General features: G+C 47.3%; 1 protein-coding gene across 1 annotated transcript in view; it reads right to left on the bottom strand.

Moving 5' to 3' along the window:
- HDAC4 (histone deacetylase 4) overlaps positions 1-25,370 on the bottom strand; it is a 230,705-nt gene that overhangs the window by 71,954 nt on the left and 133,381 nt on the right. Inside the window, exons 4-5 of the mRNA XM_054723477.1 lie at positions 18,046-18,290; positions 4,495-4,645 (exon numbers count right to left, since the gene is read on the bottom strand). Coding sequence (XP_054579452.1) covers positions 4,495-4,645; positions 18,046-18,290 — 396 coding nt within the window. The remainder of the gene's footprint in view (positions 1-4,494; positions 4,646-18,045; positions 18,291-25,370) is intronic.

Raw genomic sequence — 25,370 nt, 5'->3', positions numbered from 1 at the left:
CCCAGCAAATGGCTGAGATGACCTGACCAGGTGGGGGCCCAGCAGAATGGTGGAGGACCTGACCAGGTGGGGAGTCCAGGCCGAGGGGCTGGAGAATGAGCTGGTGGACACGATGAATTGAACAAATCTTTTGCTACCTTCAATTGCCTGAGCCTGACTTCTTTTTTAATGCTCCACGTTCCTCTGAGGAAGGAAATGGAACAAATGGATCACTTTCAGGATCAGATGTTCAGTCTTAACTCCAGCCTTTGAGCCATTTTTACAACAAAGTGAATGACTTTCCTAGTGAAGGCCCCTTACTCTCAACCAGGCTATTATAAAGGACAGTGATGAGAGTCGACATGCTCATTCTGACCTGCTCAGAGAACAAAGACTTGCTTTTAAATTTATATTAAAAGATAGTCTAGTTCAGATTCTTAAAGGTAGTAAATCTAACTAAAACTTAACTGATTAAAGATCGTGTATCGATGCAGAGATACCATAACTCTCACAAATTTTGAGAATTCACTATTCTTTCAAATGAATGGTATTAATGGTATCAGAAATTTAAAAAATACACCTGCAGAATTATTTAAAATTAAAAGTACCGTAATTGTTTACAAATGTAACAAAATTTTGAATTAAGTATTTAAAAAGAAATTCATTTAAAAAACCAAGAAACTGGACAGCAGCTGTGCCCTGCATTTCCAAGTGTGTAACCAGGAGCCTGTGACGGCACAAGGCCCCTCCACAGGCAGGGCCACAGATGCCGATGCCAGGGCCTTCGCACTGGACCGCACTCAAGGCGGCAGAGCCGACCCCAGTGTGCCAAATCCTCACACAGTACACAGTTTACTACTAATAATAAAATCTGACCATCTAAATCCACACATTGGAAACCACCGGCGCTACGCTGTGACAAGCTTGGAGAAAAGCAGAGAACACTCCGGCACTCTGGCTGGGCTGAGTGGGGTTGCTCCACAAGGGCGGCAGAGATCTAAGATGTTTTCTGAAGTCAAGGGTTTTCATATTTTGTGAGCTTAAAATGTTGTTTGTTTATATTGGAAGATTCTGGTAAATACAAGGACTAATTTAGATGAGCTGCTTTTACTGGTAAGCAATCTGAAAAACTGGTATTTTGTTGGTTAGTTGTGGCACAGACCAACTTGCTGATACAAGTTAAACGTCTATCCTTGGATAAGCAGCAATGACTCCCCCCCGCCCCGCCCCTTAAAGAAAAATGCATAGGATCACTGAGCTCCAAGCAGAGCATGGGAGAATGGGGACAGAGGACTTCCTGGCAGGCCACATGTAACAGTAGCCTTGCACACACTCCTGCGGCTTTGGGTTGCATGCAAGCCTCCTGCTCACAACAGAAACCCCTCACAGGGCTCCCTACAAGGCCTGGTGCTGTTGTCTATGGTGGCGGCTCTCTGAAGTGGAAGGCAGCACCCATATAGTAGGCCAGGCCACATGTGGCAGGCCCCGGAGCCTCTAGGTTATGCAGATTCCTAACACAGCATGAGAGGAATCACCTAGACTCCAACTTCTCATCATGGCCACACAGTAGGCTCACCTGGGAGTTTTAGAAATGACAATTCCGCTGTCCACACTCCACTCCACATAAACATGACAGGACACCTGGCTCCATGTGCTGCACCTCTCACGCATCCCTCATGGTGTCAGTGTAGCCAGGAAGTTCCCTCAGCTCAAAGAAGTCAGCACACATAAGACAGGCAGTGGTATAGAAGAGGAGTGTTATCTGAGCCAGCGGGCCAGGCAGTGAGAGCGACAAGGGTGACCGACACCATGTGCCCCATCTGCCCCTTGCAGGGGCCCAGTCTGTGCTCCAATACCAAGGATGCTAGCAGCCAACCAAAGTCTACAGTGTAGCTCCTCCTGGCAGCCTTCTGTCCTCACTGCTGGATCTCGACTGGGCCACCACTGAGCCCACAGTCATCACCACATCTCACTGCTGTGCTACAGATCACTGTGCCACTCAGTTACTTTCAAATATCCGCACAAAGGTTAGATCTCACAGGGAGAATAAACTCTCCTGATGTGCTTTTCACACTGAAGCTCTATCAGAGTTGAAGAAAATATTTATTATTTTAAGAGTAAACTGCTGGCCCGGCCAGTGTTGCTCAGTGGTTGAGCATGGACCTATGAACCAGGAGGTCACGGTTCGATTCTTGGTCAGGGTACATGCCCAAGTTTTGGGCTCCAGTAGGGGGCATGCAGGAGGCAGCTGATGGATGATTCCCTCTTATCACTGATGTTTCTTTCTCTCTTTCCCTTCCTCTCTGAAATCAATAAAAACATACTTTAAAAAAAATTTAAACAAAAAAAGTAAACTGCTGTAATAACAAATGATTGTAAAAGGTGTTAATTTTATGTATAAAAACAATTACTATGAACTTACAAATAGAGAAATAAGCTAAAAATAAAGAGAATACACTAGCTAAATACTTTTAGGACAAAAATATGCCCTTTTTAAAGAGAAAATATTTATAAAATGTAGAAAACAATATAGGCATAATAGTACAGATTTTATTATAATCTAATTCTAATTTAAGAAAGATAAACTACCTACGTCAGGACTGAACTTATGTTAGGAGAGTGACATAAAAAGAACAACTCCACATCCAGAGAAAGGAAGACAGCGCATTGGACAAATGGGCACACTTCAACAATGGGGAATAGCAAAAGGTGCCCAGTCTCACTGCTAATCAGAGAAATATGCTGGAGCCATGAGGAGCTGCTACACCCAGCAGACAAGGCAATGACTGATGGCAGTACCAGCGCTGGCAGGGACACAGAGCAACAGCAACTATCTCACAGCTGGTGGCAACAGAAACTGGTACAGAGGCGTGGACAACCATCTGGCATCACGTATGAAAGTTGAACATACACTCGCCCTAAGGTTCAGTGATACGACATCACAGGGACTCATCTGCACCCAGAGACATGTCCAAGGACATGCACGGCAGCTTTACTGTGACAGCCCTGATCAGAAAACAGCCTGAATATCTGCAGTGCATTGGACACACATGGCGGTGCATCTGTGAGGGGCTGACCCGCAGTCAAAGCACGTGAACACCAGTGAGGATGGCTTTGCAAGCACAGTGCCAAGCGAAGAAAGGAAACACAGGAGCCCCAGATAATGATCCCACTCACTTTGGAAGCAGGAGAAATGACTCTGGGGTGTTAGGTGTCAGGGAGCAGTTATCTTTGGGAAGGAGAATGGAGTGGTGACTGTCCTGGCCCCAGGTGTGTACCACGGGATGGTAACATAGGATAGTCCTTGAGGACAGTTTCTCCCAAGAGTTCCCTATAAACTGAAGATTGGGGGCTTTTCTGTATGTCTATCATACACCAATAACAATTACCTTTAAAACAATTTCAAATAATAGACTTTAGAAGAAGACTTTAAAAATATAAAATGCTGTTGTGGAACTGGATATTCAATTTAAACAAAAGCTTGTTAAAATGACTTGTACAGATGGTTATTATTTTCAGAAGTTGAAGCTGAAGGACTTTTGAGAATTTAGAGGTTTTGCATCTTGGTGAGGCATGTAAAGTCTTCTACTTTTACTCGTGAATACTGGATGGGCAACTCACCCAACTATCAATGCCCAAGCCCTGACAGGGACAGATGTGCACCCTGACTTATTTCAGTATGACCAGGGATAAATAAGTTCAGCACTGGTGTTGGGTAGAAGGTGCCAGGCAAGGACTGTGGACACGACTCTGCTGAGGAGGCCCTGATGTGTCATTGCAACAAGTTGTCAAAAGAAAGCGGCACAATACCCATGGGGGCAGTGTTCCTTTTGTCACAGTCTGGGTGGACGCTGCAACTGTTGACATGCCAGGCCTTACTCAGGCTAGTCACCTTGCATCCATGTCACGGTGCAAGCCCAACGCAATCTCTGCCAGTGGCCGCGCAGTCAACAGAGGGGGCTGTGGCCTCTTCCCTGAGAGACTCAGGAAATTTTCCAAAGGGGAACAGCACACAGAGCAGCCTCCAGGCTCAGATCACATCTGGGCCTTTCTAAGGATAACAGACCACACTGGTATCAGACATACGGGCACAGCCACAATAAAAAGCAGAATTGGGGTTGGTCACGATGTCTCCTCTCAGCTACAGGTGTCCCATAAGTGAACATTGTGTTCAAGGCATCCACAAAATGCTCTCAAATGAAAAGAACTTTCAAATGTTTAGGATTAAGCTCACAGGTAAAACGCAGTACCCATTTGGTTTTTAGTATTTTCCAACCTATTAGGAGTTTGCCAAATATACTTTAACATGCTTATGTCAACCCAAAGGTCGTGCTGACTGCTCCTGCAGCCCCCAAACGAGGATAAAGTCACTGTCGAGGCTGAAGCTAAGAGCAACTGAAACAGCCACTTGAAGTGACCCTGCAGTGACACCTCATGCGAAGACCAGGGAGCAAGTGGAGCACAAAGAACCTCGACTTGAGGAAGGCCCTGGCGTGGCCTAGACGTGGCACTCACTCTCTTTGCCTTTCTCCTTGTTCTTGAGCTGCTGCAGCTTCTGCTCGCGGTGCTGCTTCTCCAGTGCCTGCTCCTGGCGGTGCCTCTCCAGCTTCCGCTGGTGCTCTAGAAGCTCTTGCTGGTGCTTCAGGGCCAGCAGTTCCTGCTGGTGCTGCAGGAGGGAAGGAGATGGGTCAGAGCCTGGGGCTGAGACAAGAACCAACACACACACATACACACACACACACACACGACAGAATCAGCGAAGGACCAGCTCGCCTCTGTGTAGGTGCTGCCGCTAGGGCTGGTCCTGTCCCACAGCCTGTGTTTCCTATGATTCTACCCCAACTCTGTACAGTGCCCTCGCAAACAAGCTGCTCGGGGCCCAGATGTCTCCTGACCTTTTAAGTGTTAAAAATAAAAATAAAAATGACTGAATCCTAAAAGAAAATACACAGGAAGATTTATTTATGTCATCGTGCAAGCTGGGAATGCCTTTTTGAGAATGACACAAAGGAGTGTGAAATAAGCATTCACCCTAAGGCACAGCCGTCTTACTCCTGGGACTCACCCAAGAGACATGGGGCAAATCTGCCCAAAACCCTCTAGGGAATGTGTATGGCAGTCCCGAAGGACAGCCCAGCTCGCCACGCCCCGATGTACCTCTGAGTTGAACACAAACTGGGCATTCACATGCTGGAATACTACCTAGTGATGAAAAGGGATGAGCTAGAGACAGAGGAAAAACCACAGACTGCAGAATACACAGTGAGCATGCCCACCGCTGACAATGGGGACTGGGACAGATTCAGCAGACAAAGTTTCTACTTCTGTGATGTTCGAGAACAGGAATTCCTAAGACTTGGTGACAAAAATCAGAGGCAGGCCCATGGATACCGAGGGTCACTTCTAAGAGCTTTCTTATGGAAAAAATAAATATACTGCAGTCAACTTACATGAATTGGGACAGTGGACATTAACAGGCACATTCCTTGCCCTTCCTGCCACCTGACAACACTCTTGGTGGCAAATGGCACGGGGTCTGAGGAAACTGCTGAGGCCAGCCTGCCAGGCATGAGCCTGGCTCTGCATCTTCAACCTCCCACCCGCCTCCACTCAAGTACTGAACTCCTCCCTGTGAGGACTACAGGAGGTAACCTCTGGGAAACACTTAGAACAGCATGGCACAAGCTTTCTGTCTATATTCTGTTTCCTCTGAAAGACCTTGACTCCTTCTGAAGGTTGCAGTGCCATCCTAAGATCAAAACAAGGCCCCCAGTGGTCTTCCAGAGAAACATAAAACACAGAACAGAGCATAGGGATGAATTCCAAGAGTTTTAAACCACAAAATCGGCTTCCTAGTTCTGCAGTGTTGGTCGCCTACAGTCAGCACAACCTGGGTTGAGTGCCCAGCTGCACTGTATATCAGCTAAAACTGTGCAAACAATTCAAACTGGTGGGGCTTTCTTACTGCTTAGGAGGGAAACCAAATTACACCCTTGTGACAAAACAATAAATGAAGTGGGGGTGAAACATGCCCCTTGATTTTAGTTTCGATCCCAGACACCATGCTCTGAGCTGCACCGTGGGGACTAACATTGTACTCACTGAGGACAGGTGCACATGAGGAAGGACTCCACCTGAATACCTATTTGTTGGTCTGAATAGATACAGAGGACCTGCCCAAGAGCCACACGCTGTGTCTGCGGTAGAGGCACACCCCATTCCTGGGTCACTGGTCGTGTCAACAGCCCTGCCCTCCTGAGTTGGCAATCTCAAGAAACGTGCATCCTGGCGGGCTGCCTGCTGCTGCTCAGGTCAGGACAGTATTACAGCGATATCCCAACAACAGCTTTTATAATGAATTGTCCCTCCCCACTGGTATTACCTATACCCCAGGGGCCCTAAGTACAGCCAGGGTTCCCTTTCAGCTGCTCCCTATTCATTTAATTTCTAAATGAGGAACAGGCAGAAATTCGCTTAATAGTCTCTCTCAACATTTATTTTTGAGCCAGACCCAGAAGGAAAGAGATCTTTCAATTATCTTTACAAAAAGACTGGAAACAACCACCACAGATACTGGTGATTAAAATTCACAGGATTACAGAACTCCCAGAAAAACAATATTGTCATGGAGTTTTAATGAAAGCAGCAAGTACAAACAACGACTCAGATTCCCCAGCACGCCCCAGAGCTACACTGTATGATCTCATTTCACCTCCCGTTTGGATGGACATTACCCAATATTAGATTTATATTAAAGCCCATAAACAAAAGTGGTGGGAACAAATCAGACCCTGGCAGCCCTCCCTCACAATGTCACGTCACATTTGTGGCCTGTCTCTTGATCTTGGGACAAAGCGGTCCTCTAGACTCACAGATTTAGGGGAAGTAAGGGTGAACTACAACATAAGGATCATCTGCATTATTGTCCCCACTCACGCATCACTCTGTGGAATAGTAAATATGAACTGCCTGTCAGTACCCAGGAAGGCTCCTCAGCTGTTCCTCCATGGGGAATGAATGAATGTGTCATGAAGTGTAGCCTTCAGAATACAAAAGAGGTCTTTGAGATGTGCTAATTTTCATGTTAGGTAAAATCCATAGAGTCATTTGCATCTAGTATCTCACTAACATGTGTGAAGGTCAAGACTATTCTATAGAGAAAGAATTGTTGGTAAGCTATTTTTTGCAGATTGAAACTATTATGAGCAATTTAAAAAGGATGTTGACAACTTAATTTTTCCAAGAAAAAAACCTCAATCACAATAAGTCCCATTACTCTAATGAGAGTTTAACACTGAATTTACCTTTAAGCCAATACTGAGCTCAGAATCAAAGCACAGGTTCCTGGAATTCAGCTTCTTTGACTCTGACTTTAGAATTGAATAAACGAATGTTCAGGTGGAAACACAGCCAAATGTCTACTCTCAAAAGTGAACTAAAACCCTGTGACATGGAAGGACTGAAACTGGGACAGGTACCCATCCACAGCCCCAGCCGAGGACAGAGACCTTCCAGCCTCCAGGGAACTGTCACCTGACCCTCTCAGAGTGTCTCTGATTAATCCTATGGATCAATAACTGACCGGTCATCAGAAATGGTAGCAGTCAGGTTCCATTAAAGCACGTTACCACCACCACAGGGATGCTTACAACACTGCTCAAAAACCAACCTCCCTGGGCCTGGACTCTGCAAAATAACTAATGCTGATGTTATGGCCATTCAGAAGTCAAGTTCCTGGAGCCAGAGGTGCCCCATACAATGGCAGGAGTCTGTATTTCAGCAAGGGGGCGTCCCATGGGCCATGTGTGCACTCTGGGGGGGGGGGGGGGGGGGGAGAGGGCGCGAAAGCCACAGCCTGCTCAGGAGCCCAAGGATGTCTAATGGTCAAACATGCAAGTACCCCACAGGGGCCAAGGGCTCCTTTTGAGTCAAGGGTATCTTCCTGATTTTAAATATACTACAGACTCATGGTAGCAAATGTGAAAATGAGACCAATATGAAAGATCACCCACTCCCCTTGTCTCAGGAAATAGGGAGCTGATGTACAATGATTCCTGCAATCCTCTCACAACTAAATCCTGGCTCCAAATAAAAACCAAGCAGCCAGCAATGAGGAGTACCTTCCAGTTTCCCATGTGTTAACCGGCCTCAACAGAAATGGTCTTAGGTGGGTTTTTATTAACCATTAATGGCCCAACCTGTTTTGTGCCAGTCTACCCCTAAATTTTGCTAGTCACTAGAACTGATGCACCATGAAATGTCCTAGAGCATGTAATGAAGAACGATGGCGGGTAGCCTGTTCAGACCTCCAGCTACCTCCCACACCCAGGATGAGGCCGTTTCAGAGCTCACCATGCCCTGCTCAGCAGATCCCTGATCACAGATGGTGGACATTCACCATGCTCTTGTTTCTCTTCCTTCACACTGAGGCTGGTAAGACACCAAACCTAAACACCCGATAGCCGGGGCCATCAGGGAAAGGACGGAGGAGGCTCCACAGGCAGATGAGCTGGAGTCAGCCAGGGCCAGAATTTCCAGGTGCTCATGTGACCCACGTTAAGCTGAGCACAGACAGGCACTGGTCCTCTCACACAGATGTTTCCCACGGTGGAGGGGTGCAGTGAGAAACTGCACGCTGCCTCTCCATAGCACCCCTGTCCTCGCGGGGGCTTGCCACCCCTGAGGCCTATCACAACCTACGCAGGGCCCTGCCATCAGCAGATGGATGCTCGCAGCTGTCTTTGCCACCTCCTTCACTGCATTTCTCTTGAAAAGGTTAAATTGAAAATAAAGCACAGATTAAGTGCCTCTTCCCTGAAGAATGCACAGCATTTCAGGAGCCTCGCACAGTCAGTGCAAAATTGAGGATGTGCATAAAGGCCGGGACCGTGACATGGGGAGTTGCCTGGGAGCTCTGTGCCTCAGCACAGCCGCCAGTTAGGTGGCCTAATTCACAGATGCAGAGGCCTCTCAGGCAGCCACCCCTACCCCGATACCTCCCTCATTCTAAGAACACAGCTCGGATTGACGGAGATTTCTCTCAGGTGGGCTGGCTGTTCACATCCAGGAACACGTGCTGTTTGGCCATGGTTTCTATAGCCCATCTGGGACTGAAATGCTATTTTTTGAGGGATCCTCAAAAACAGAAGCCTTTCCATATTCCTCTCACTGGATGTGCTGGCTCATATTCAGAGGCACCCATTTCAGTACTTTCAAAATCATCTTCCCTCTTCTCCACCAGGGTCAAATCCCCCAGGTGGCAGTCACATTCCCACCCCAAACTGGCCACTCAAATGTTACAAAGACAAAAAGGGTTGGCCTCAGCATGCTGGTCTATGAGAGGAAGGTCTGCAACAGAGACACCAGCACTCTGGTGTGGTCCAGGGCACTGTGGGCCACTCCTGTGAGGCTGTGAGGACGGGGGAGCAGTGAAGGGGGTAATGAGGAGGGGGGACAATACGGGGGAGAAAGTGGAGCTGGGAGGGGGAGGGGTATGAGGGGGAAGGCCAACTGCCAGCCCGGCTGCCTGTGCTTCCTCTGCCTTTGCCCCCAGTACCCAGGGTAATCCTACTTTCTCCTTCAAGGCCCAGCACCCGCCCCCCCCCCCCCCCCCGCGACCTTGCCAGGAATCCTAGTTCCTTCCCTCAGGCCTCACCACCACCTGGCACACTTGCACTGGGGCCCCAGGCTGTCTGTGATTGGGCTGGGGCTGAGCCCCTTGTCTTCTGCAAACCTCAGCTGGGCCCACAGCAGGTGTGAGCGAAGCCCAGGGAGAGGGGACCAGCGCAAAGGCAGTAGAGCCAGTGAGGAGGGATGAGGGAGCATGACAGGCAGGACACAAACTCCCACAGCTGCTGCTTTGGAGACAGAGTTCCTTTTCTCCTACAACCATAGGCAGCCTGCAGTTGGAAGGCACAATTAACTGATAAAGCCGATACTCTTAGATGCAGCCAGGGAAAAGCAGAGCCCAGTGTGGCAGCCAGAGTGGCCATCAGTGACCTTTAGGGCAGCAGGCGGGTGGAGCAAGGCCATCCACCTGCCCATGAATGAGTTCCTGGAAACCACTTGCCGGTTGTATATGCAGTGCTTCCTAGCACACTCATTAGGCACAAACAGGTCCAGGGATGACACAGGTCTGCACTGCGGAGCCATGAGCCTTCCAGGTACCAGGGTTACAACAACCTGAGTGTATCCGACTGGCTCATTAATGTCGCCTCAGGTGACCTGGAAGCCAGGACTCTGAGCAACATCTCTTCAGCTACCTGAGGCAGGTAATAAAGAGAGAATAAACATCCCAGTGGACTCCTATTGCCATTAGAATCAGGTTTCCTTTCAATTTTCTCCCTGTCCCCACAGGGAAAAGAGTCATACCCTCAACTAAATAGCTCTTAAAACCCTGTCCTACCCCTGGGAACAGTACAGATCACACTAACAGACATGAACAGAGAGAAGTTCATCTTTTCTAGCAAAAAAGCACAAATTCACACAATGTGGGAATGATTTTTACTTCTCACCAATTAGGCCTGCAGAAGAGAAGGGGCCACCTGCCTGCACCTCTGGGAGGAGCACCAACCTTTCAGCTACTATCCCAACCCTTGACTTTATCATTATACCCACACTGAGAGCTACTCCAAACAGGCTATGATGCTACTTACATGAGGTCCATTGAGTAGTCAAATTTATAGACAGAATGTAGAGTGGTGGCTGTCAGGACTGGGGGATGGGTAATATTTAATGGGCACAATGTTTCAGTCTGGGAAGATGAAACTTTTGGTGATGGTTGCAGAACAGCGTGAGTGTGCTAGTGACACTGAACTACAGACCTAAAAATGGAAAGATGGCAAACTTCATAAGTATATTTACCACAATAAAGAAATGGTTTAGGGGTCTAGTGGTAACAGAATTACCATATAACCCAGCAATTCCACCCCAAAGAACTGAAAACAGGTGCTCAAACAAAAACTTGTGCACGAATGTTCATAGCAGCACTATCACAATCGCCAGAGTGGAAACAGCCCAAAGGCCTGTCACCAGATGAACAGACACATAAACTGAGGTCCATTCAGACAAAGGAATATCACTCGGCCATGAAGAGGAACAAAGCATGATGCTTGTTACCATGTGGTGAGCCCTAAACACGTGATGCTGAGGGAAGGAAGTCAGACACAGAAGGCCATATGTTGTGTGATTCTGTTCATATGAAATGTCTAGAATGGGCACATTCACAGAGGCGGAAAGTGAACGAGTGTTGCCAGGGGATGGGGGAAGAGCGCATGGGGAGAAACTGATAAAATGATTTGTAACTAGGTGGTGGTGATAGTTGCATAATATTGTAAATAAACTAAATGTCACTGAATTGCATACTTTAAAATAGTCAAACGATGAATTTATGCTATGTCATTTTTAAAAAATATATTTTTATTGATTTCAGAGAGGAAGGGAGAGGGAGAGAGAGATAAAACATCAATGATGAGAGAATCATTGGCCTCCTGCACGCAACCGGAGCATTTACTCTGACTAGGAATCGAACCATTACCTCCTGGTTCATAGGTCGATGCTCAACCACTGAGTCACACAGGCCAGGCAATGCTACTTAATTTTTACCACCATAAAAAAATAACTAAGGAAAAAACTAAGGATTTCCCATAAAAGAAAAGGAAGAAAACACAGCTGTTTCCTATGTGGAATCTCCATCTGTGGGGACTCAGACAGGAGACAGTGAGTGTGGTTCTTGAGACCAATTACAGCAGTGCAATTGGTCTTGGATGGTCCCCTGGGCCTCCCAGCAGCAGGAGGTGGGAAAGGGGATGGAGGCCGAGAAGGGCCAATTGACCAGGGGCAGAACCTGGTGGGCACTGGAGACACAACCTGAACTGGCACAGGAAATGGGGAAACACAGCTGTCAGGAACATGACCTGGGTCCTGAGGAACACCAGAAAATGATGAAATTGCTCCATAGATGAGCACACTTACCATTGACCTAGCACCACCCAGCGAACCAGCTCCTCTAGGAGGAGAAGGCCATCTCTGCACCTAGGACCCAGGAAAGGCTATGTGCTCTATAGAAGCCAGAGTGTGGGGGCCTTGGTAACCACACAGGAGAAATGGGAGAGATTCTCCTGGGGGGACCGAGAGGGGCTCACAGCATGAGAAAAACAGTTGTGGGTTCCCCAGAGCTCCTGCAAGCCACAAAACCAGGGTCAGAAATGGATCCTTCGGGAAACAACCTTGGCCTGTCAGGACCCCTGGGCCGCGAATTACCCACACCTGGGGCCCAACCTTGGCAAGAGCACAGTCATGGGATGGGCCAGGCCCTGACCATGGGCTGTCAAGGAGGTTGTCACAGATAACTTTTCAATATCTCAAGGTGGTTAAGGAAGTTTTAGTCAATGCAGCTGAAGAAAGGAGGTTATAATTATTATTTGCATATGACATGTCTATCTGCCTAGAGAACATGAAATAACCAATTATAAATTTGAGATGAATTAAAAAATTTGATAATTCTATAAAGAAATATATAAAGTACCCAAGAACAATTGAGTATAAAATCTACAAGCCTTATATGAAAAAAATAAAACAAGGCTTTTCAAACCATCAGATTGTAACACCGTGTTCCTAGATTAGAAACTAATATCAGGAAGTTATTGTGAAGCGTGTTAATTTATGAATTCATTGCAACTTCCATACATTTCCAGAATAAGTTTTGAGGACTTTATGGGAAAGATTCTGAAGTTCACCTGGAAGAATTAAGGGGAAGACAGGCTACAGCGAATTTAAAAGGTAGAATCCATGTGAGGGGACAGCAGACATGCTGATACAAACGAGAGTAGTGCATGAGGCAGGGGCTCCTGCTGACAGTTGTGTGGTGTCAGCATAGGACCGGGAGAAAGCCGAGGCAAACACACACTGGTTAGGAGACCACAGTGACATTTCTAACTACTTAGAAATCATGTTCTGATCTGTGAATGAGGAAGGACAAGTAGATACTACTGATTATGGGCAAAAGTAACAGCCACATGACAACACTGAAATAATACCCTTAATTTATAATGGGTACTCCTACAACAGTAAGAAAAGATCAGCACTACAACAGAAAAACAGCAAAGAAAGTGATAATTAGTAGAAAAAGTGAATAAGCATATATAAATACGGCTACCCACAATCGCAGAAAGAGAGACACAATGAGACACAGAACGGAAATATAATGGGAACAAGTCCAGCTAAAGCCTCAGACTGCCGGGGAGGGGTGGACAGTCCCATCAGTGGAGGAGCAGGCATGGGCACCAGCTCCTTGGGCAACTGTGGGTGCGAGGGAGAGCACCTGTACAGTGCCCAGCACAAATGGCCCCACCCAGGACGACTCAGTAAGTGCCGCCTGTCATGGTTACTACTGCTTTGCTATTTTCTCCATAGAATAAGCAAGGTGTGTGTGCATTTGTGACAGAGGGAGAGAGACAGACAGACATATGTACACTCGGCTGGTATAGATTTTGGAGATAAACATGGGTAACAAAAGCCACAAAAAAGTACTTACCTTGGGTCAGCAATGCCATTTCTACTCTGTCTAGACACATGCACACGATTCGTGCACAAGGAAAGTAAAAACATGAAAAACTGAAAATAATCTTAATGTTCAACTATTCGGGTATTAGTGGTTGTTTAAATTGTGGCTCACTGTAAGACTACAATAAAACCATTAAAATCATACTTTCACAGTGTATGGAATGGTTTAGGGAAATGCTGACAACACAGTAAATAAAAATACATCAGAGTTTGACCCCATTCTATAACACTACACCTACACATGCACACAGCTTACTAGTACCTAAGATCACAGGGCTTCATTAACAGCCTTCCTACCTAATAGCACAGGAGCAATATTTTCTCCTTTGTAATTTTCAACTATTCAAATCATTACCACCAATGACTTTTACAATCAGAAAGAGGTTACCATGAAAACATCCCTTATAACTGCGGCACAGCCTGCAATGCCAACGCAAGGATATGGCTGAATCTGTCCATACACAACCTCTAGGGAGGCCTAGGGCCCCAGATTCTCCTCCTCCTCCCACTGATGCTCAGGACACATTACCAGTGGGTTGTTCCTTTGTGGGTGCAATGGATTCGCCACTTGGGACGTTCAGGAGGAAGGTCTGTGAGTATGGTTCTCTAAGTGAACAACTAAAGAGGAGGGCCAACATCTGGGTGAATGGGGCCGACTGAACACAGGCCTGACCTCCACTGCCCTGAAAGCACCTACAGGGACAGAGGAGAGTATTTTTTAAATAGATACAAATCCACAGACCACAGACTGCAGAAACGGTTGGACTGCAAAGCAAGTGAGTGAAGAAACACCCCAACTGGGAAGGCTGTGGCCTCCACCAGGGAAACAAGACAGCACCACTCCCGGTAGCTCCCAGACAACAGTGTCAACACTGCTTCCAACTAAAGATGTTCACATATGTCTACCAGTGAAGCTAAATGTTTGATACATTCCCAACACAAAAATGTAAGTATCTGAAATACATGAAGACAGTTTTGTATTTACAGAAACATGTATTTACATTAATGTTCTTCCCTCAATATGTATTTACAGAAACATCCCTGCTCATGGCTGGAGATACCGGGATGGCACCCCTGACCCCAGAACTAGAAGGTAGCTGAGATGATGAAGTGGCTTGCACTGGGGTCCCAGTGTCCTGCCCCTTCTTCCTGAGTGCACCTGACTCCTGTCCGAGTCACTTCTGTCCTGGTCCCGTCCCCTCTGAATGAGAGTGAGCATCCCTCCTGCATGCACTCTGGCCCTGTTGCTGCATGTCCCCAGTACACATTCCCTCGGATATATTCCAAAAGGAATTCTGACCTTAGCTATGAGACCTGCTTTAGCCAGTGAGGCAGTAACATCCTAGACTGAAAACACACTTGCCCTTCTGCTGAGCTTAGAACTCTGAAACAAGCAAATAATCCCCTGGCCCTTAACAGCCTGCCAAACATCAGACCAGAGAGTGAGGCAATTATAGGTCACCCAGCTGCTGCAGGTACAGAGAGAAATCCCAGGCCTGAAGAACAGCTTAAACCACCCTCAACATACAAAATGACTACTGTGGTAAGTGCTATATTTGGGGTCATTTGCTACACAGCAAACTTAACTGAGACACTCCTGCAATACAGTCCTTGCAGTCCTATAAAACAGTAAGCATCACCACACAAGCAGGAAGGACCTAGTGAGGCTTAGATGCTAAAATCATTTCCCTTTGCATGAAATGAATATTTAAATTATTGATCCTGATCTAAAGATGTAATAAATTCCAATTTCAGATACTTGGAAATACAAAAACCATGTGATTGTATCATTATACTTAGAAATAGCCGCTGACAACCACAAATGCACTCATCAGTGCGTGGCCACTGTGAGAAGAGCCCCAAGGCCTCTCATACTGTGGGACTGGTTTGCATCAGGAAAGAGGGACCTAAGCCAATGGGAAGGGAGAAATGAGTTACTCCAGGGAAATCCCAGAGCTGTATCAGGAAGGGCACGTGGTCCCTGTGTGCCAAGTGTGAGCAATACGCACACAGGGTGACACAGGAAGGGAGACTCTGAATAAGTCTTTAAGCAGAGTGAAGTCTAAGTATACTAGTAAGTGGCCCCCAAGAAGTGGCCATGTGTATGTGTGTGGGGGTTGGGACAGGAGAACCAGTTCTTCCCTCAAATGGGAAATCGCTCGCTGGGTTCTTTCCTGTAGGGAGAAAGCTGGCTGTCTAAACAGGGAATGCTTGCCTGACGAGGTCTAGGGCCTGCGGATCCAGGCAGAGGGCAGGGAGGGGCAGCTTTGTTGGTTAACCCCACGCTACTTTTTAATTTGAAATACTAGAAACACGTATTTCTTTGATACAATAAAAAGAATTAAAACTACAACAACTCCCAAAGCAGCAAATCTAGAAAAGAGTCTTTTAATTATCTGTGCTATACCAGTTGGTGAAAGTTCACAATTTCTGGGGACAGATATTCCCCACGCCCCAAACTCTGGTTCTTCACACCCCACCTCAGGTACAGTGCTCATTGGGACCTTGTCCAGGGAAGGGGAGAACTAACCATGCATGATGCAAGCAGGAACGTGGTACCTGAAGCAGCCTGACTTGCAGAGAAACTGTCAAGGTCATGCACAGTACTGAGCACTGAGAGCTCATTAAAGATCTTCTGCACCCAAAGTTAACAATTTAAGTCATATTTTTTAAAATGATTCCCTTCTTATTTACAAGTTTCTACTTAAATTCACTGATGATTTAATGGCACTAATTAGACTGTGTGCTCAAGAGCTCTGTCTGGCAAACACGACTGCCAAATGTCACTAACAATATGACAGCTTAGGAAGAGGGTTTAAATCATCAAAACAAAAGCCGCTGATGTAATGATACAATTACAAAGTTTAAACAGCTTTTATGATCTCCATTTTAAATGGAAAAATAAATGATTAAAATGCAGATGCATGTGACCTTGAGATTCTTCCTGTGTGTGGAGAACCAGGCCTGAGCTCTCTTGGTGACAAGGGCATGAGGAGCACCCAACGGCCAGCCTGGCCCTGCATAGGTTGACATGAGGACTCGGAAAGGACACTCTTCCATCTCCATGGCAGGCCAGGTGAGGACAGGAACAGGGTCAGGAAACCAGACCCAGCTCAGTCAGAGGACCAGGCTGCGGGAAGCCCACTTGCTCTGTGACGGCAGCACCTCCCTCTCAAGGGTCTTGATGATTCTTGCTGCTCTGATGACCTCACATACACAGGATTTGTTTATTTCTCAAAATCTCATTTTTTTCTACAAGCTATAAATTCAACAGACTCCTACATGAGACATGTTTAATGCCGGTTGGCACGAACCATGCCTGCAAGGTAGGACACTGGCACTGTCTGTATTAGTGCATGACGGCAGGAGTGTGAGGGACAATGCAATTCAACAGGTAGCTACTGAGGTCTTCCGTCAGCCAGATACAGCTGTGTTAGGCCTGTGAACCCATGTCCACATGGGGAGGCATGGACACGTGACTGATAGAGACACACAATGAAGGGCAGTGAGGGGCCCACCTTGGGAGCACACGCATGCACTCTGTGTGCTTTGGGGGCTGCGAGAGATAAGGACCTGAGGCCTCCTGCACACAACCACGTGTGAGCTTGGACATGGATCCTGTGGTCTTGAATGCCAGCTTAAGTGCAACCTTGTGAAAGGCCCTGAGTTCCAACTGCCAGCTAAGCTGCTCTTGGGTCCCCGGCCCACAGAAACTAGGGGATAATACATGTCTGTTGCTGTAGCTGCTAAGTTGCGGGGTAATATGTTACATAGAAATAAATAACTTACACGACATGGTTTTTTTTGCTTTGTTTTAATGTGGCTACTAGGAAATGTAAAATTACCTACGTAACTATAACGTACCCTGTATATTTCTACTGGGCAATGCTGCTCTGCATGGCTTGAATATCATGGGAGCTTATCAGGACCAGCACATCACACCAGGACTGTCAACTACACATTGTACCTTCACTACGGGTCACTAATACATGTTTCTTTCCTATGTATTTAATTTTAAAATCTGGGATATGATTAGATACTTGTAGAGAGTAAGCACTCCCCCAAAAAGGTTTATATTAGTTTTTCTTATTCTATTTAAATATAAGAAAATGTTAAAATCTCTTTCCAGTTACAAAAGATCAGTAGGACAAAATGAGAAGAGGTAGACACCACCCAAGAGATAACCTGGGTTACTATTCCTACTAGTAATTTTCCTATTTCAGGACATGTACTGGCAGGTGAAATTAGATTGGAAGCACTCTCTCTGCTTTAAGTACATCCTACACTGGGATTTTAGACACTATTTCCACTATATACTACATCTGCCCCAATTTACTTGGCCAACACCCTGCTGCTGAAAATACAGGCATCCAGTGATCTGTCTTCGGGGCACGGTGAGGAACGTCCCTGAATGTTGAGTCCTAGTGGTGCAGCTGGTTGCTAGGGACCACGCTCAGCAGCTAGGATCACGGTGCGAAAGCATGTGCTGGAACCAGGACTTACCTTGATGTGCTCGTGCAGCTGGGCCTCGTGCTGCCGCGACAGCTGTTCGTGCTGCCTTTGGAACTCTGCGATGAGGATCTGCCGCTGCAGCTGCTGCTTCTGCTTCAGAGCCAGGAGCTCCTGCTGCAGCTGCTGTTCCCGGAGGGCGGGCTCTGCCACAGGCAGTGGGAACTGGTGGTCCAGGCGCAGGTCCATGGGCACCGCGGAGGGAGCCACCTGCAAAGGCAGTGCCGAGGCCACATCCACTGCAGAGAGAGCACAGCACAGAGCATGGTCACTGCAGGCCACGGCGTCCCCCGCGTGAGCAACCACCCAGACCCTTAGCAAGCAGCGAGGGGTATCCACATGCTGAAGGACAGTTCATATTTCAGATGCCACTCCCCAACTCTTGCCCAAAAAGCTCACAGTGCAGGACTCAGCAGCCTATTGAGAGGATCTACTCTTCAAGTACAAAAATCACAGCCATCATGAAGGTGAGACCAGGACACATTCGTGCGCACTGCCCCCTGCTCTCTCACAGGATGCACTGTAGGCCCATCGCCTTTTCTGAAAGCAAGTTTGAAAATCACAACGAGAAAAGGGAAGAAAGGCTCGGGAGAGGGCTGAACAGCACTGATATGGAGGCTGACTGCGGTGTCGCTTCCTCCTTCTCTCCAAGTCACTGAGGAACTGTGTACTGGAAACACAGAACAGTGTGTGCCACAGAGTGGTCCAGATAGATGCTCAGGACGAGGGCCTGTTTCCATGGCGAAGCGAGTGCCCTCTCAGCAAATATGTTTACTGGCTGCAGCCCACGGAGTGCCTCCCAGCTGGCCTGCATGGGCACACGCATGAGCCGTGTCTGCTGCGTAGAACCCACGGCCTCTTCTAGGCTCGAAGGCTGGCCGAGGACAGCACGAGTGACTGAGATTAGAAACAGCAGCAGAATCAATCTTAATGCTGACAAATCAATACCAAATTAAAGCGAGATAAGGAGCAGGAGGAATGTAAGTTTTCAATTATGGACATCACAAGATAACCCAAGGTGGGTGCTCCTGCTGGGACAGGTTCCTACTTTGAAAATACATGAATACAGGCTTGCACTGTGGCCCAGAGAACCTTCCACAGTGGTACTCAGACACGCTGTGCTCCGCCCTTTCCCCCACCATGGACTTTGCTCGTAAAGCCCCCAAACGAGCTGAGGGGAGAGCATAGCACAGAGACCCACAGCTCTCCTGTCACTTCCAGAAAGGTCCCCCCAATCTGCTCTAGGCCCATTTCTTCATCAACCAACAAGCACCAGACCCGGGGGCCAGGGCAGGAGAAGGGGGCCTTACCCTGAAGGGGGTTACAAAACTCAGATGGGAGCCCCAATTCAATAGGCCAGGGCCACCAAGGACCAGTTCTCTTACCTAAGGGCTGTCTCTGCCTAGACCCTAGCACAGGCCAAGTTATGCATATGACTTGGTCCCGGAGTCTGCCTGGAAGTAGTCACCCCCATTGCACACATGCCTAGGACCTCACCCTCAGGCCACAGAGCCCTCCAGTGGCAGATATACAGTTCCTGAGGAGTTCTGTGCTCCCAGCCCTATAGCCATAGGTTCTGGTAAAAGAGTCCAGTGCATAAGTGGAACCATGCCCTCGGGGCAGAGCATTTCTGTGGTCATTGCCCAGGTGGCAGGTCCCACACTGGCCTTTCTGATCAGGCAAGGTCAGGGAAGGCTGGGGCTGAGGGAGAGGCTGGCTGTGTGGAAGCCCTGTGTTCTGACCCCAAGCCGACACAGGCACTGCGCTCTGAGCACCATGTCCTGACAAATGTGTCATCTGACTGCAGTGTATGGTCACGGAGGCAGAGCCTAGGAAGCTGACAGGCTGGAGGCTGCCCAGGATACTCTCACCTCAGCGTCCGAAACAGAACTGCCCAGAGGGAGACCAACAAATTCTCCACACTTGATCATTTTAAGAAACTATCCAATCTCCTCTCTTTTAACACTAACAAGCAGGGGTAAACACCAGCTGTTTCTCTTCTGTTCCCCAAATCAGTGAAGTGCAACCCTCAACTTTTTAAATGTTTGCATTTTTGTCTAATTGGGTATCAGACTTGACCTATTAAGAGGTTTTTATTTGATCTTTATTTGATAAAACCTATATAAATAGTGTTTTCATGAACAGGCCCAGGGAAGAGTGGTATCCCACCCTCCACCCCCCTCCACCACATACAACCTGAGAAGACTGGATTTTATTAATCCCCCAGCTTTTCTTGTTTTGATCATTTTATTATGAAAATATAGCAAACTGGATAAACTGGGTAAATAATACCAGTTTTAAAAAAAAACCTCAATATTTTCCCCCATTTGCTTCAGACTTTCTCTGAAGGAATAAAGTCGTATGAAGGGCAGGGAGGAGAGCTTAGTAAGAAAGCTTAGCAACAAGGGGACTCGACACCATGAGGGGATTCAGGTCATGTGTTTGGAGGGGTGTCACTGTCACCTGTGAACAATGCTGAGTGCTCCCAAACCTATCGCTGCTGTGACTGACCACCAGCCCCACAGGTTCCCTCTGCATCCACCTATGAGATCCAAAAGTTATTGTCCATTAACCTGCTAACCTGCCTCATTACCTCACAGATTACAGGTGAGGTACATGACGGACTTCTCAGGTGAGTTTGACTTTGCTTTCAAAGGACAGGCCTGACCCTACCTTTCTGGGTTACACACACACAGACACTGTTTTAGAGAGAACTCCTAGGTCTATGTTCAGAGGTAGGAACAACCTACAGTGTCTCTCTCACACTCTGCTTGTCTGGTTAAACAGTGCTATTTTAGCTTTAGTAAATAACCACCGAGAACTAATGAATAAACATAGCACCTACATTTTGTGAGCAGTGTCACTTTGGTGGCCACTATGGCAGGGGAGGTCAGGTGTGATCCCACTTAGAAGATGTGCCAAGGTGACCTGAGACCCTATGCAGCAGCAATGCCATTGCTGACAGGCTGGACCAAGGACTCATCACTGCCCACTTGAGCTCATCCTCTCCCTGTTTCTAATTTTTCATAGATGGGCAGTGGGGGCATCAGAAATGTCCCATAGTTAATCTCTTAAAACTAAACATAGCCCTGGCTGGGGTGGGTCAATTGGTTGGGTGTTGTCCTATGCACCAAAAAGTTGTTGGTTTGATTGCCAGTCAGGGCATATGCCTGGGTTGCAGGCTCAATCCCTGGTAGGGGACATGCGGGAGGCAGCTGATCGAAGTTTTCCTCTCTCATCCATGTTTCTCTCTCCCTTTCCCTTCCTCTCTCTCTAAAAATCAATAATAATAATAAAAAACAAGAACAAAAAATAGAGGGTTCCTTTTTATTAACCAAACCTGCGATGGGCCACCGTGTCCATGCACGTTTATCTGATGCTAGTGTGCAGGGCCTCCTGCTCCGTGCTGGGTGCTTAGTGTGTGGGGCCTCCTGCTCCGTGCTGGGTGCTGGGCACAGACCCAGGCCTACAATGGGACACCAGGTTGGGGGGTGGGGGAATGGGGCTGACGAAGGCCCAGAGAAGGCCTACAAGGGGCTGCATCTCCCTGACACAGAAGAGGCATCATGAGCAAGGAACCAGGGGTCCGGGCGCATGTGTGGGGGTCATGGGGACTCCGAGGCAGAAGAGCTCATATCCCTTGCCCTGTGGATGCCCCCTGGGCAGGGAGGCAGGTAGTGTATGGAAGCTGGACCAAAAGCTGAGGGGCTGGCAGTGGGTTCAGGAGCTGAAAGAGAAGAACGTGGTGGCCTCGGGAAAGCAAACAAGGATGGAAGATGCTGAGGCACAGCAGCTGCTCAGGTGGCCCCTGCTCAGTATGACGTGCGGCAGGCAGTGCACACCCACCACACGCAAACTGAGGTTTGTCTTATTAACTCAAATGTTCCTCAGAGTCTCCTAGGTATGGAATCCCAGAGAATCTTCTAAGGACACCCTCCCTGGCAGCTGGTGAGTCCTTCTGCAGACACCAAAGAGCAATGGGTCCAGGTGAGGAGTATGCTGATGTGGCTGAACCTGCAGACAAACCTCCCTGATGCCTGGAGTGAAGCGAGTGGGGTGTGAAGGTGGCTGAGCCGGGGCAGAAGCGTCCTCAGTGAATGCATCACTGTTCTGACTGCAGCAAATTCATATTTGCTGTTAGAAGGGAATAAAGTCCTGCCTCGGTTTACCTTTTTGAGGTATCACAGAAAACTTCACTCTTTTGCTACAGAAAGTTAAAGAGCAGAGAGAATGAAAAGCTGAACATTACCTATGTCAGACACACCCAAACCAGCCCTTGCCTTTCCTCCACCCCTGCTGACAATGCTCCACTTACGGTTAGACACAAGCACAGCGTGGCAGCACACGTGGGCCACAGAGAGCCATGCAGGGATCAAGAAACACTACCTGCTCACCCTAGTGTGCCCCACACAGACACGCCAGGTTGGGGGAGTGGCCGTAGCTGTCCCAAGCCCTGTCCTGCACAGCAGCTGCTGAGAGAAGTCACAATCCCCATTCATCCTAGCCTCCAGCGGGTGCGTCAGACAAGACTTGTACTGATTCAGTATCAAAAACTAGCTGAAATGCCATGAGTTCCCAGTAGAAGTTGCTAGTGCCTCTGACCCAGAGCGCCCTGGAGAAAACAATCAAACCTTCTCTACTTAAAGAATGCAGCACCAAAACAAAAAAGCCTGTATTCCCATGAATATTTTATGGTGGAGAGAAAATTGCTTGTATAGGTTGTGCCATGAGAAATACATTAACACAATCAGACTCGTGACGTCAGCAGAAGCACAAAGAGCACATTCAAGGCCCAGTAAGAAATGCAGGCTGTGCTGTTCTCAACCACAGAGAGAAGAAATCTGGGATACTCTGTTTCTTTATTTAGTAAGTGATCATAAAGGACACTGTCACTTTCCGTGGTTAGGTCCTCTCTTCACACACCATGCCAGGCTATCATATAGACGCGAAACACAGAGAAGCACTATTCCTCAGAAAACACGGCCAAAGTTCAGGGTCCATTCAAGTGAAGAATGAGTCATTCAAATCCAGGGGAAATAATAGATATCGCAACTATGTAACCATGATTTCCTCTTACTCTGACATTTTGCCTATCTGGGGAGGTGGAGAAACTGAGGAATAACAGCAGAAATTACGCAAAACTCGATGGAAAGGTTAGAATTACATTTAAGGAAATCTCATAGAAAGTTGTGCATAAGAGAAATAAAAGGAAATGGCAATTTACCACCTAAACAGGGGTTTCCGAAGGACAAAATGAAAAAAGAACAGGTAAAATAATTCAAGGAAAGTCCCCACTGAGGAGGACACCAGCTGCCACAGTGAACAGGCCAACCACGTGCCCCACCATGGGCACAGAAGGATCCTCCCCAAGCACTTGATCCTAAAATTTTAGAACCTTGGGGACAAGGTTGAAAAGGAAGCATGGAAGGCTGCCTGTCTGCAAGTGTATCCGTTTTCCCTCTGTGTACTGGCGCTGTGCCGGGACTCTCGCTTACAACCATCTCCCTCAGGACTGCAAGAAACTGCTCTCTGCCTGTTCCCAGTGCTGTTGTGAAGTGTAAAGTTGTTCTGATCCTGGACCCTTTTTGTGGGACCTGGATCTCTGCTCTGTATGTTTATAAGATCTTCTTGTCCTCAAGGTTCTAAAATTTTAGAATCAAGTGCTTGGGGAGGATCCTTCTGTGCCCATGGTGGGGCACGTGGTTGGCCTGTTCACTGTGGCAGCTGGTGTCCTCCTCAGTGGGGACTTTCCTTGAATTATTTTACCTGTTCTTTTTTCATTTTGTCCTTCTGAAACCCCTGTTTAGGTGTAAATTGCCATTTCCTTTTATTTCTCTTATGCACAACTTTCTATGAGATTTCCTTAAATGTAATTCTAACTTTTCCATCGAGTTTTGCGTAATTTCTGCTGTTACGTGTGTTTTTTTAAGTGTTTTTATTCATTTTAGAGGGAGAGGAAGGGAGAGGGATAGAGATATAGAAACATCGATCGACTGCCTCCTGCATGCCCCCTACTGGGGATTGAGCCCACAGCCTGGACATGTGACCTGACTGGGAATTGAACCTGTGACCTCTTGGGTCATAGATCAACACTCAACCACTGAGCCATACTGGTGTTCAGAGGCATGGGTGGCTCCCTGCCCAAACGTTTCCAGTAAGCTATCAGAGGGATCTGGAGGCATGGGTGGTTCCACTTTGATTCCCAGCAAGACCACCCCCAGGAGGTTCTGCACCTGCTCAGGGAGATCCTATGACGTGCAAGGCTTTCCTATGCTATGAACAGCCGGCAATGGTAACTGCCCAGATGGTCTCACTGGGGTTGTCAACAGTCCATCCCCCTTCAACGGTTAGCCAGACCATTTCTGTAATGAGGAGGGACCCAAATCAACCACCCATGTTTCTCAGACAGCAGTTTTTAGGAGAAAGGTGGGGCAAGTGCTTGATTCTCTTGCCCAGTTTGATCCCCATGTTGCATCAAACATTCTCCCGAGGAGAACAGGTACCTCCAGTGGGGAGCAGTGTTTAGGGACTGCAGTCTGGCTGCTGCTTCTGACACATGGATCTTTACTGGAGTTTTTGTGAATTTTGCGTGAGAGTGGAATTATAGTCATATGTTCAATCTGCCATCTTGCCAAGGAGCTTCGGAATACATTACTTATTAAAAATATCAGTCAAAAGAATCAACAGTCATATCAGGTTTTATTCAAAATACTGATTTATACATAATATCACTTTCCCCAAAGGTGATCTTAACTGAATTACAATTATTCTTTTTAACACTGTGTGTACGTGTAGAGGGGAGGGAAGGTAAAGCCTTAAGTGCGTCTCGATGTAAAGATGTAATGATCTTCTGTGGCTAATGTAAATAACTTCAGTGGGCCCACCTTGGCCTAATTTGTAAATGAACATACATACCCTTTCTCTCTGCCTCATTTACAAAGAAATGGGCTTATGGAAAGTATTCACCATCATTTGAAAAATAAGAATAAAAACAATTATGGCACAAGAAGAGGCAGTTTTGTTTTGTACTGTTTTCAATTGAAGCAAAATGAAAAGAAATAAATATAATCAATGGAAACATTTATAGATTTTACAGATGTATATATGGGAAGGCTTTGTTCTCCACGTGGGACAGGGAGAGACCTGTATCAGTTGGTTTGCATATATTAAATGTTACAGTAAATGTAACCCTTTCTGTGTCCTGTACACACGATTTCCTTGCACAGTTCCAGGGAGTGGATCAGTCTTCCAAGCCAGTGAGAAGTTGACTAGAGCAGGTAGGTCTCTGCTCCACGCTGGAGGCGGAGAGGGTGTCAGGC

Source organism: Eptesicus fuscus, chromosome 11 (genome assembly GCF_027574615.1).
Source record: "Eptesicus fuscus isolate TK198812 chromosome 11, DD_ASM_mEF_20220401, whole genome shotgun sequence".
Taxonomy (NCBI): Eukaryota; Metazoa; Chordata; class Mammalia; order Chiroptera; family Vespertilionidae; genus Eptesicus; species Eptesicus fuscus.
Note: the sequence above shows the minus strand (reverse complement) of the source record. Positions and strands in the feature narration are given on the sequence as shown.